A 14,311-nucleotide genomic window follows, 5' to 3' on the forward strand; every position below is an offset into this window, starting at 1 on the left:
CTTCTACTACGTGTCAGATATTCTATTTCCATCAGCAGCGTGTCATGGAGTTTCATGCCTGCATACTTCACCCCTTTCCGTGGTAAAGTTAGATTCATAAAAGAATACTGCTGATCATTTTTCCTTATAGTATTGTACCTGTGAATATCTGTTACACTAAAGTGGACTGTTGCTAACAAATTTCGTAAGTGAGTAAATGTATTATTACGCTGTGGTTAAGAGATGACGTATGTGTGTGAACCCAACACACAATTCTAATTACTTTATTTTGTGCAAAGAATACTTTTTCCCTAAATGAAAAGCCTATTACACCGAAAGACATCAGTGAATAAAAATATGCAAAATACTTTAACTTACTGACTTCCATAGATCCCCAAAGTTGGCAATTATTCTTGTGACAGAAGTAGCACAACGTAAACGTTTTAGCATGTCTACTATAAGGATTTCCTAGTAAAGTTTTCTTTAATATTCTCACCATTTATACCCTGTTTATTATTTCTTGTCGATATGCTAAATTAACAGGCGGTGGAATATTTTTGACACTACAAAATTGGATCAGGTGTATTTTTCAAAGTTTAAAGCTAGTCCATTTACGCAAAACCAGTTCGTAACTTTCACAAAAACAACCTACATAATATTTATTCTGCTGAAGTTTCTCCACTCGGCTTCACAATAATGTTTGGTTCATCTGCAAAGAGGACTAACTGAGCCTCCTGATTCAAATAAAATTGCGTTTTACGCAGCTTTAATTTTTCGCCGAAATTGGGAACTCCAAAAATTTGACTAGTTACGCTTTCTACCAAAAGTGTTCAGTTTTCCTCTACATAGTGTTATTTCTCTATTATTCTGAGCTGTTCAGTTACGCAGTGCGAATAATGATGTTATAGAGTTGGAAGCTGATTTGATATAAAAGTGTTTTTGATTTTATAAATTGGATCTTGGAAAAGGAAGAAGCGCCTGCAGTGTTTTCAAACCAAATCGCTGAAGCGTAGCCTTCATCTGATTGGCAGTGTGGGACCGGGCATTATCGTGCAACAGAATGTTTCCTCTATTCGTCGAATTCCTCAATCATGGAACCACGATCAGTGCGCAGCGGTATGAATACATTTCGCAGCAACTGCGACGTGCCATTAGTCAAAACGCGGTGGAAAGCTGTTGGATAGAATCATCCTGTTGCACGGTAACGCCCGCCCCCACACCGTCAACTGGATGAAGGCTATGCTTCAGCGATTTGGTTTGGAAACACTGCAACATCCTCTGTACAGTCCGTATCTTTCACCGTGTAATTTTCACATCTTTGGCGACCTGAAAAAAGACATGCGTGGACGTCGGCTTCAGTCGTACGAGGAAGTGCAAGAGAGGGTGCGGTTGTGAATCCGTCAGCGGCCGATAGCATTCTGCCGATAGCATTGATCATCTCGTGTCCCAGTGGGATAAATGTCTTAACACGTGTGGTGATTACATTTTAATGGAACCATTGCATGGTTGCGTTGTGGTGGATGTTCGGTTTTCATTTTACTGCCCCTCATACAAGTACTAACAGAACTCTGGCAGCCATGTAACATGCCGTAACAACAGTAAGATCTTAATCTACTGGAAAGGGAGATAAGTGTCACGCCTTGCCAATGACAGTTTCAAACACGATAGGAATTGCTGCTTTCAGTGAATACGGGTTCATTCCAAACAGTTTCCGAGGAAGCGCTCCGAAGTGAACCGTATGCAGTGGGCATTTGCAGTCAGTTACCTTTCAAAAGGCCATTTCTCACAGCTCACAACAAGCTGCACGCCTTTAATGGACCGAGCAACACAGAAACTGGACAGTAGCTGATTGGAGGGGTATAGTGTGGTCTGACCAGTCGTAATGTTGTCTCTTTTTAAATGATGCTGGGAGTTAGTGCAGCAATGGCCCAAAGGAACCTTTAATCCTTAGTATGTGAGGGTGTAGTTCATGCCGTAGGTGGTTTTGTGATTTTTTGAGGGTGGATTTCGCAGCATGATTTGGGCTCACTCATTCTGGTTACCGTAAACAGGAACCAGGATTTTTCAACATTGTTATTGTTGTTGTCTTCAGTCCTGAGACTGGTTTGATGCAGCTCTCCATGCTACTCTATCCTGTGCAAGCTGCTTCATCTCCTCTGCAGCCTACATCCTACTGAATCTGCTTAGTGTATTCATCTCTTGGTCTCCTCCTTCGATTTTTACCCTCCACGCTGCCCTCCAGTACTAAATTGGTGATCCCTTGATGCCTCATAACATGTCCTACCAACCGATCCCTTCTTCTAGTCAAGTTGTGCCACAAACTCCTCTTCTCCCCAATCCTACTCAATACCTCCTCATTAGTTATGTGATCTACCCGTCTAATCTTCAGCATTCTCCTGTAGCACCACATTTCGAAAGCTTCTATTCTCTTTTTGTCCAAACTATTTAACGTCCATGTTTCACTTCCATACATGGCTACACTCCATACAAATACTTTCAGAAACTACTTCTGGCATTTAAATCTATGCTCGATATTAACAAATTTCTCTTCTTCAGAAACGCTTTCCGTGCCATTGCCAGTCTACATTTTATATCCTCTCTACTTCGACCATCATCAGTTATTTTGCTCCCCAAATAGAAAAACTCATTTACTACTTTAAGCGTCCCATTTCTTAATCTAATACCCTCAGCATCACCCGATTTAATTCGACTACATTCCATTATCCCGGTTTTGCTTTTGTTGATGTTCATCTTATATCCTACTTTCAAGACACTGTCGATTCCGTTCAGCTGCTCTTCCAGGTCCTTTGCTGTCTCTGGCAGAATTACAATGTCATCGGCGAACCTCAAAGTTTTTATTTCTTCTTCGTAGATTTTAATTCCTACTCCAAATTTTTCTTTTGTTTCCTTTACTGCTTTCTCAATATACAGATTGAATAACATCGGGGATAGGCCATAACCCTGTCTCACTCCCTTCCCAACCACTGCTTCCCTTTCATGTCCCTCGACTTTTATAACTGCCGTCTGGTTTCTGTACAAATTGTAAATAGCCTTTCGCTCCCTGTATTTTACCCCTGCCACCTTCAGAATTTGAAAGAGTATTCCAGTCAACATTGTCAAAAGCTTTCTCTAAGTCTACAAATGCTATAAACGTAGGTTTGCCTTTTCTTAATCTAGCTTCTAAGATAAGTCGTAGGGTCAGTATTGCCTCACGTGTTCCAGTATTTCTACGGAATCCAAACTGATCTTCCCCGAGGTCGGCTTCTAACAGTTTTTGTATTCGTCTGTAAAGAATTCGCGTTAGTATTTTGCAGCCGTGACTTATTAAACTGATAGTTCGGTAAATTTCACATCTGTCAACACCTGCTTTCTTTGGGATTGGAATTACTATATTCTTCTTGAAGTCTGAGGGTATTTCGCCTGTCTCGTACATTTTGCTCACCAGATGGTAGAGTTTTGTCAGGACAGGCTCCCCCAAGGCTGTCAGTAGTTTTAATGGAATTTTGTCTACTCCTGGGGCTTTGTTTCGATTTAGGTCTTTCAGTGCTCTGTCAAACTCTTCACGCAGTATTTTATTTTCAACATTATCGGTGAGCAAAAGCTGGCCTTTCTTCAACATCTTTCTGTTGAGTATACTGCGGACACTCCCATGTTCGACGATAACAGTCGCGTTCATAGGGCTGCATTCACACATTCCTGGTCCGACAAACAGTCATCCTATTGCATCTCGGATGACCGCTGCATCACCCGATCTTAATCCTAAGTAAAATGCCGAGGACTATTTGGAACACCGGTTGAAATTTAGCAATCAGCATCCTCAAAATTTTCTAGATGTACAGGATACGGTTTCAACTGGACATGGCATACCTGAAGAACCTTGTGCACTCTCTTCATCGGCGATCTGAGGGAATTATTAAAGCTCTATAGTTACACGATATTAGCGCAATTTCTCCTAGGAATGACCTTTTTTATCTTCACTGATGGTGATTCACGCTTTGCTTTTAATACACCATAAAGAGTGAGATGCTTTGTTCCATATCCTGAAACTACTAATCATACTCGCATTGTATCCCCATTTTCTGTTCGTTATCTACAGTTATGCAATTCGCTAAATATCGGCTTAGTAATTCAAAGTTTTTTTTTATTTGGTTAGTTACAGCGATTTCTTCCCTTTATTGTGCTAGATACAGTGATTCGGTGTGCGATTCGTCCAGTGGATATATTTGTAGATTTGACCAACTAATCACAATACTCCTCCTTGATATACACGACTAGCTGATAAGCGACGTCAGCGCAGTAACCACGGTGGCAGCTTGAACTAACAACCGTAAACAATAGATATCAACTGGATCAGTTGGGGACGTGCATCTTTAGTGTGTCAATGTTGCTGTGTTACAAATTGCAGTGGAGCAGCGAACTGAACATCTCTAAACAAATTGTTCAAGACATTCTCCAGAACGTTTTGAAGAAGACAAAAGTATGTGCAACGTCTGTCCCATATACCTTGACTCTCGAACAAAAAGAGACGGTTTGTGGACGCTTGCCATAACTTGATTGAAATCAAACACGTAGATGATTCTTTTGTTGAAAAAAAAAATCATCACCTGCGACGAGACTTGGTATTATCAAGTCAACATAAAACGACAAAATGCAGAATGGGTCTCTGATGACTAACCAAGATTGAAGAAGGTGCGACTGTGACACGCGAGTAGAACAACATCCCAAAAAAGGACTTTTCTGACAGTTTCTCATGAACTGTCTGTGTGTTGTACCCAAGCGCATGGAAGACTATGTAAAACACCAGAAGCTTTAAAACCAGCACTTTAAATTTTCTCTGTGATTCATTAATCCAGTCTCTACACTTTTTCGATCGATGACGTACTTGCCAAGACCTTTTAAAATTAGAAATCTCATTGCGTAAACTACGCTCTCTCTATCATAAGGATGTACACATTTTGTAGGAAGCTATTAAATATTGAGAAGAGATCCCTTTTGTGTTCATCACATTAGTTCTTTTTTTTTTTTTTTTTTACTGCTATACTTACTTATCTACAATTACTGTCTAATTTTGTGTAACATAAATGTTATATTTACGCTTACCTTATAGTTAGTCATCATAATATCCGGGTAATCTGCTTGCAGTTTCTCTTTCACCTGATCTACAGATTTTCCATTTCCAAACCCAATAATCGACACTAGGACGCCTAGGAAAACTGGAACGAAGCACAGCTGATCAAGTGCAACCTTCTTCACGACGATTATCGCACTCCTGCCTTTAAATCTGGAATCCAGGAAACCAAACCACGTTCGCAGAACTGGACCCTACAACAATATGTACACTCATTCAAATATCTATCGCTAATGATAGTTTAATTAGATAACATAGTAATATTAAAACTTGCATTCATTCAGCGTTCTCTTACAGAATTACTTTTTAAATAGTTTTATGTACAATGACGACAGTAAAACGGTGAAAGGAAGAAAGGAAGGAAAGAAAGAAACAAAGAAGGTTAGAATACAGCTTCTTGTCGATAGTGTGATTACTAGAACCAGAATTCAAAATCTTTTGGAGAATAGTGTAGAAAGTAAGCAGCTTAGGTCTTATTTGGGGTACCATCCCAGCTTCTACTGAATAGATTTAATGGAGCCAAAGAAATTTCCAAAAGGATAACTGTATGAAATGAGAGTAAAATCACTAGCAGGACACGAGACACACTAGTATCAGTATGCCTTAGTTCAGTGACAACAGTTATAAGTCGATGATCAGAAAAGCAGCCAATTGCAGAAAGACGTGTGAATCTTGGAACAAATTTTTCTATATCTCACTCTGGAAAACGTAATAATCCAGTAGACTCTCACACCACAGCCCCTACGAACGTTACATACACTGCAAAGAACGATACACATTTGATTTGCGCCTTAATATGATGACATCTGCTATTACTACTGGCGAACAACTATGCGTGCTTTATTCTGACATGCGCCGGTATATTAAAAAATAGCTTAGCGACCGCTGCTTTGCTCGCATAGACTGCATGGTCTGCACAGAGTTTTTGTTTTTCTTTGATCGAAGTTTTATGTTGTTCACGAGCCGCAACATCTTCTAAACTTTTCATGCTAATTAAGGCCATGAAAGCACCACCCTTTCCGAAAGTACTTCTGATAAAAAACGATTCTGATACTTGGAGTCCAAGGTTCGTTAATCATGCCTTTTGCGTTTGTGGCGATGTTTCCATAGAAACTTTCATCCCAGAACACATACTTCTTTTTATCTAATCGAGAAGTGAAATAGCAGCTTTCGTAGATTTAGCTTTACATTTTTTTAATATAACGAAACATTTTCTTAAAAACTTTCATCCCCTGTTTCACCTTCTTAGGAACCGAATTTCCAAAAACAATCAAATATTTTTTTAACTTGTAAGAAGCCAAATAAAAATTTTCATATAATTATCTTCAAAAATGCTTTCATAATGAAGTATTTCTATTAAAAACTTTCATCTCCTATCTCACCCCCATAGGGGTTGAGCTTCCAAAACCAGGAAATACATATTTTTTTAAATTTCTAAACCGAGAAGCCAAATACAATTTTTTATAGATTTAGCTTTCATAATGAAATAATTTCATAAAACTTTTCACCTCCTATTTCAGTCCCTTAGGGGGATGAATTTTCAAAAACTGATACACGTATTTTTTTATTTCTAATCGAGAAACCAAATACAAATTTTCTTAGGTTTAGATTTAAAAATGCGCTCATAATGATATACTTTAATAAAAAATTTCATCCACCGTTTGCTTTCTTATGGCTTGAAATACCGAAAACAATGAACCCATAGTTTTTTTATTTCCAACTGAGAAGTCAAATACCTATTTTCATAGCTGTACCCTTAAAAATGCTTTAGTAGTAATTTAATAATGATTTATTTAAAAAAAACTTTCACTCACTATTTTAAACCCTTAGCGGTGGAATTTCCAAAAATGCTGAAACACGTATATCTTTATTTCTGACCAAGAAACAAAATACCAATTTGCTAGAACTTCAAAACTGCCTTAACAGTGGCACATTTTCAAGAAATTGTCCACACCCTATTTCAACCTCTTTGGGGTGGGAGTTTCGAGAAATCCATTCTTAAACGACACCCTTTTCAAATTGCAGGTACCGACGGAGGTGGCGCATTGGTTAGCTCACCGGACTCGCATTCGGGAGGACGACGGTTCAAGCCCGCGTCCGGCCATCCTGATATAGGCTTTCCGTGATTTCCCTAAATCTCTTCAGGCAAATGTCGGGATGGTCCCTTTGAAAGGGCATGGCCGATTCCCTTCCCCATCCTTCCCTAATCCGAAGGGACCGATGACCTCGCTGTTTGTCCCCTCCTCCAAATTCAACCAACCAAATTGCAGGTTTATATCCTAAGCGGGTTGGGCTGGACGATGTCGAGTCAGTCACTCAGAACACTGCCTGTTAGATAGATAGTGTTTTCTTGAAGATCTTGTAACTTATTACTGTGGCTCACGATCTAGTGATTATCTGACCGACGCCATTGTCACGATTTGCGTTTGGAATTGTTTGAGAATCACCATTTGGTGTACGTGATTATGATGAGTATATGTGGGGAACAGTATTGGGTTTTCATTATTTATCAGGATGAGTGAGAAAGGATATGTTAAAAACTCGGTACAAGCACACAGTCTATTCTGCTCGAATAACAAAAATAAAGTCGTCAGATATGATGTTATATTTATCACGAAAGAATCACTCAAAAGTAGACACAAGTTATAATTACTCGTTATCGCAATTCCCAACAACGACAATAATGTACACTTTTTCTTGCTGAAAAAGGCATATGCAATCAAATGTTGACATGGACAGTTCAGACTTGGCTTCACTACGTCTATGAAGTAACAGTAAGTGCAAATTTTTATGATTATTGTTACGCAAATAATTTGTAATCACGCTGAGCATATCTTACAACGCAACACCGCGCTGTACTATGCTCCTACCATTCTTTGCAGTATGGTTGCTGATACTTCTTCAGCCGGCCGCTGTGGCCGAGCGGTTCTAGGTTACTAGTAACAGTCTGTAACTTTAATCGTTTGTTTCCGTCACTAACGGTCATACGTGGCATCAGCTTCACGATCTCCCATAAGACTACTACGTGTTGCACGTTTCTTTTCATTAATGTGATAAAATATGTAGAGTTTACTCCCAGTCGCCACGAAAGACTCCTGAAGTTTAAGCCCATTAGTCCCCCGGTGTATTTAGGCGGCAGAGTTTCGCAAAAGGTATGGCGTGCCGAACTGTTTAACAAGGTTGGGATGAATTATCGCAGCTCCTTGCTGTCTAACAAGCCAAGTCCGCCACAGACCGACTTCAAAGACTGCTCGCTTGTTAGCATTCGTTGCAGCTTGCTATGGAGGATCGATGCCCTCTGGTAACGTATTCGACAAGTACGATCACGAGATGAAAGGAGCGCAACGCTTCGCAGCCAAGTTTTCTCGTATTTAAACTTACCTAATGTTGGTAGGAAATAATAACGAGCTTACTAGCGATGAAAGTTTCATGAGTACTGAAATAAAACTGCTGTTAGTTTGGCAGCCCTGAATTACTATGCGTCACAGTAATGTTTTGTTACAATTAGGTTGGTTCATATATCCGTAGCGTTTTTGTTTTGCAGGTTGATAATCTGATAGCTATGGCTTTATTTATCGATTTTCATTTTGATTTGTAATTCGCTGTTGCTATTTGAGCTTATATATTGTCTTTTTGTCATTTGGAGAAAGTGAGCGGAGCTGTGGGCGGTAGAAAACGAAGTGCCAAGTGGAGAAATCGGAACATTTCCGACATATTCTTCTATTTGAGTTCACCTGTGCAGCTGCAGTTGCAGCCAGAAAGATTTGCGCCGTGTATGGGGATAATGGCATTGGGCAGAGCACGGCAAGAAAATGGTTTTCTTGTTTTAAGGATGAGAGTTTTAACATTAATGATTATCCATATTCGGGAAGACCTTCGGGGTTTGACGAAGATCGTTTAAACGTTTTAATCCATAATGATCGGTCAGTGCACTCGAGATGAACTGGATAATTCCACCATGTGCGACATTTGCATGCAATGGGGAAGATTAAAAAATCGGGTGTATGGATACCGCATGCTCTAAACCAAAATCACAAAAATCAACGAGTGGCCATATGTGCAACTATGCTTGTTCGTCATCAATTGGCTCGCGAACAACCACCGACCATTCCTTTTCTGTATCGTTACTGGTGGCGAGAAATAGCGTCTTCATTATAAAATACGGAAAAGAAAGGAATGATTCAGCCCAGACAAAGCAGCAACTCCACGTACAATATGCATCTGGTGTAACAGCGACGATATGCAATGTATGCAATAATGTTTTAGTTTTCTTCTGACACGAAACAATAATAATAACAGCGACTATGTGGTGTACTACGAAGCGCTTCCCCGGTGTGTAACCATCAATAAAGGCATTTATAGTCAACAAATGAGGCGTCATGCAGATGCAGTCGAAGAATAACCACCAGGAAGACTGCGTGAAGTGATGCTGCTCCACGATAACGACCGACAGCATTTTCCTACACTGACAAAAAAAAAAAAAAGGCTATACAGGAGTTGGGTTGGGAAGTCATTCTACATCCACATTATTCACCTGATCTCGCGCCCACAGAGTTTCACCTTTTCCGCTCTCTATCGACCAACCTTCAAGGAACTTCCGAATGAAAATGCGCCCTGAACATGGTTCGGCGAGTTCTTCGCCTCAAAACCATGTGGTTTCTAGTCGCAGAATCCAAAAGTTACCCCAGAGTTGGTAGACTGTCGTAAACACTGAAGGAGAATATACTATGACTGAAGTCTCTGTTATGTGAACCCGTTGTTTTATTAACCTTACGCTACCCAATATTAAGATAATTAAAACTCTTATCCATTGTGGATTTGGAACACCGCGACTGTCTTGTTAAAGGAGTGAGGACGGACTAGTCAGACGTTGCGTATCGGAAGCCGCAGTGACGTCCGGGCCACCAGGGAATTAAAGTGGCACCAAAGGTGTCGCACGTCTCGTCACTGTCGCCCCGACGTCACCACAACTACGAGCATTAGCTAGAAGCTTGTCGACGGTAGCCAAAGCAGCTTCCAGCTGTATACGGACAGCAGCCAATTCTCCTTGTGTCCGCTCACAACAAGCACAGTCCCTAGCCATATCGTACTGTGAATAAAATAGTTATGAGGTCTCAAATGGCGCTACTGAGTTTGAAAATATACCAAAGGAGAATAAGGTAACACGAAAAGTTGGTGTGCTGATTTCTCACTGAAATCTGAGACCTCAAGCTATTAAACAGAGATAAATTTCTCTACACGGAAAATTTACTCTAGGAAGCCGCCCAACACAACGATATTCACCAGACTTACGCAAAAACAAAAAACTACGATTAATTTTCTAACCACTAGTTTCCACAAAAAATACACACGTACTGTGCACTTCTTTGCAGAAGCACGAGGCCAAAAAACAAAGACTAAATTCATTTACAGTTTCTCACACAAGTGTTGCTTCTGCTACTCCGCTGCGTCCTCACGACTCGGCGGCTGCCGCTACACCAACATATGGCACACATTAAAAGTTTTTGAATCATAAGAATAGCTACGCGTATACAAAGACCACTTAACTATTACATATCAGCTATTCAACACAGGTCTACAGCATAACATACGGGTAAATCTTTCTATACGCGATGGTTACATTCCGCGGAATTGCCGCGGTTACCGAATTCGCGTAAATCGAGAGCCATTTTATATCTAAAATTTGGGGTTAGGTTCCTCTTTATGCACATATTAAATTCAGATTTGCAGTGTTTCTTAATATAAATAATAAAATAGCTATCATAATTTTTATAAAACACCATTTTAATGCAAAAATTTTACACGTAAAAATTTAACAAGGAAACTCAGAATAATTCACTAAATCAGTATCATATATCCAATGAATTCCCAGCCGGCTCTCGTTCCAACCCTTTAGTGGTCTAGAACTTCCCAACCCATGGGCCGCGGCCACTTGTGCCTCGCCGACACCGTGGCACTGGGCCGTGGACGCCGGTGAAGGTCGAAGAGAGGATAAAAATTATCAGGAGGTCAGGGGTGTCACTAATCAGTCGTGAAGGTCAGCGAGAACAGAATGAAATAAGAGTTAAAATGCTCCATCGCTATCCTATACCACACACAAGGGAATGGCCCATTCTGTCATTTCGAGACCTACCCTGCTGCTCTACGACGAACTACCAGTATTCTTTTTTCATGGTGAAAATTACCAATATCGTGTGCCACCAGACTATTGGGACTGCACCTCCTACATATCGCGCTACAGGGCTGGCCCGCGGCTTTGGCTGGCTGCTCATGGCGTAAACACATAACGTGTTACAATCCGATCGTAATTTATACAGTTAGTAGTTTCTCAGACACAGTTGTTCATAAGAACGATTCGTTTGAATTTTGCTCATTTACTATCCCGACGCGAGGAGGAGGAGGGATGTTTGATGTTTTACTTGCAGTCCACGCCTAAGATTGTGAGAGACAGAGCTTTGTTCAGTTTTCTTACTACTGAAGGGGAAGGAAACGGTCGTCATCCTTTTAAGGAACTATCCCGGCGTTTGTATGGAGTGATACGGGTGACTTCAGAAAACCGATATATTGATGGTCGATCCAACAATTAATATCTTGTCTCGAATGCGAGTTGAGGGCGTTAGCCACTACACCACTTCGCTCAGTCCTCGTGGAGATATTGTTGAATTACTATTCACTGAGACACTTGCTGTGGGTTCTAGCAACGACAGAGATACTGAAGCATACGTTTCTTAACGGTATGTGAAAGCGCTTGTTAATGTTGAGGTTGAACTTCTTCGCAAAAGAATCCAAGAAATTTGCTAAAATTGGAAAGCAATGTGGGCAGAGCCAGCTATTGTGGTGGAAACAACGCCAAGCAGAGCTCTCATACGAGGCTCCGTTGTTATATGCAGAAAGAGCCTTAAGCTACTAAAATAAAACCTCATTTCCTATGAGAAGCAGAGACAGTGTCAGCTATGATTTTTGTATATGGAACTAGGGCATATACTAGCTTATGGCGTATCAGACGAAGGAAGACTATTTCAAATGAGTGTACGTCCCAGATTTTTGTGAAAACAATTACAGATTCGTTAGGCAGTTTTCCATTTTAACCCTACCCGTTGCTGCTTACCTGTCAAATACGAAACAGAAACGTCGCTCACTTATACATCATGATTATAAAAAAAAACCTAGTTAAGGGAGAAAAGGAAACTACTTTGTTAATTTTATTAGATTTGAAAAAAATTGATACCTGACCTGTCTTTGTCTGGAGACACCTAAATGCTTCTTAAAGTAAATCACTTGCTGACGGACAAATGCGTCTATAAATACTACTCGAAATTGTAATTGAAATTGTAATTGTATGCTTTAAATAAACTAAACAGTTTATTCAGAATGACTGACGAAATGTCATCATAAAATAAATACTTTTCTTAAAGAAACAGTTTTACAATTTACATATGTATGTGCTCAAATTATTTACTATCAACTGCACATTTGCAATCGTCGTTCGAGAGATAAATGAACAGATGGAAGTACAATGGATAATCTGCTGTTGCGATTCGACGGCGCATGTCCTCTTGCGTACTTGGGGCTTAATCATAGACTGAATCTTTCAGTGATTTCCACACAAACAAATCAAGAGGAGTCAAATTAAGAGACCTGGCCATCTACTATATGCAGCACTCCGTCCTATCCAAGACCAGGAAACTTTTCTTTCAGCATTTGTGTTGCAACACGAGTGAGCTGGACAGCCGTTGTGTTAGAAACACAAACACTGGTGCTTATTCAGTGGTACCTCTTGTAGAAAGACAGAATGTTTGTAAGAAAGTGTGCATACGTATTCTCCTTTAACACCCTTGGCATGAATTAATTTCTCGCAATGGAATTTCCTGTGACGCCGCACCACGTGTTTACGCTCACGGTCGTTGTTCTACTCGGCGAAGCCAGCGTGGATTTTCAGCTGGGCAGTAGCGCATGTAACCTAAATTTGTATTATCGTGGTTCGTAAATGCTGCTTCGTCGGTAACGAGCACACGTTGGAAAAACATAGCGTCGTCTCCCAACCAATGCAAAACAAACCAACAAAATTCTATACTACTTTTGAACTCATGTCCTCCGAGTGCCTGATGTAGCGACAGAAGATAAGGGGGGAATTTATGTCGATGCAAAATGCGGATGACACTCCTCCCGCTTCTCCCACATTCCCTCGTTAATATGTCTCGTGCCATCATCGCCATATAATAGAACGTGTTTGAATTCACCTCACTGTTGTATATGTCTGCATGCAAGGAATGTTGTAGCAGAAATGGCATGCCGATAGACGACACAATTCCTGCTAGTTCTGCATTGCAGACATGTAACCAGTCGAAAGGCTTGATGCAACGACGTAGCATGGCATGAGCGTTTCCGGACGACTTACGTTTTAGTATTTGAATGTTTCTCGGATTCCTTTACGAAAGGTTTCAGCCTGAACATTAACAAGCATTATGTCACTGCACTCGTCTTTTCAAGCGCTCTCGGATGCCGCAAAAAAGCATATCATACTGTTTTTAAAAATCGTACTTGCTTCTATATCTCGAGCAATAAGAGTTAAGAACCTTCATCACATGCACATGCCCCTTACTGTACTATCATTTGCCGAAAAACAACCTCGTTTCGATAACTGGAACCGTTCACAAAATAAAAGAGGTGTCACGTGAATCGCCCTTTATATGTAGGGAGTTCATCTTAACTAAAGACACTGAAATATCTCGAAAACTACACACTGAATCAAAAAAAAATCCAAAATTCCAATTTGTTTGTCTCGGAGGGGGACATCCAACGATACTACACTCGACCCGCTAACCCACTCCGTGCATGGGTGGCGGGTGGGAGGGAGGGGCGCTACTTTGATATCTTCAGTGGCAATTCTTCGTTTTTTATTTCAGATTATGAATCTACTGAAAAATCTACATACGTTTCGTCTGAAGCATTTCCTTCGTTTCGCCACAGATGGCGCTGTAATCTGAGGAATAAAAATGGGTACACAATCGTAATTTACGGCATACTACTCAATGGCCCTTGAACATCCAATGGCACATGGGACTCCACCTCCATGCTACAAGGATAGGACAGGCCAATATTTCATAACGTCTAATTAGAAACCGCATTCGCAACGTTATATTCTTCAGACACTTCGAACAGGGAACTACTCGCCGCGCCACCATGGCCGCTTAGCGAACTGCG

The 14,311-nt window shown here is 40.5% G+C and overlaps 1 protein-coding gene across 4 annotated transcripts in view; it reads right to left on the reverse strand.

Annotated features, from left to right (window-relative positions):
• LOC126162826 (protein Mpv17-like) overlaps positions 1-14,311 on the reverse strand; it is a 62,346-nt gene that overhangs the window by 1,517 nt on the left and 46,518 nt on the right. For all 4 annotated transcript variants that reach the window (XM_049919586.1, XM_049919585.1, XM_049919587.1 and 1 more), the window contains one exon: positions 5,080-5,301. In XM_049919586.1, the coding sequence (XP_049775543.1) occupies positions 5,080-5,301 (222 nt within the window). The remainder of the gene's footprint in view (positions 1-5,079; positions 5,302-14,311) is intronic.

This window comes from Schistocerca cancellata, chromosome 2 (genome assembly GCF_023864275.1).
Source record: "Schistocerca cancellata isolate TAMUIC-IGC-003103 chromosome 2, iqSchCanc2.1, whole genome shotgun sequence".
Lineage (NCBI taxonomy): Eukaryota > Metazoa > Arthropoda > Insecta > Orthoptera > Acrididae > Schistocerca > Schistocerca cancellata.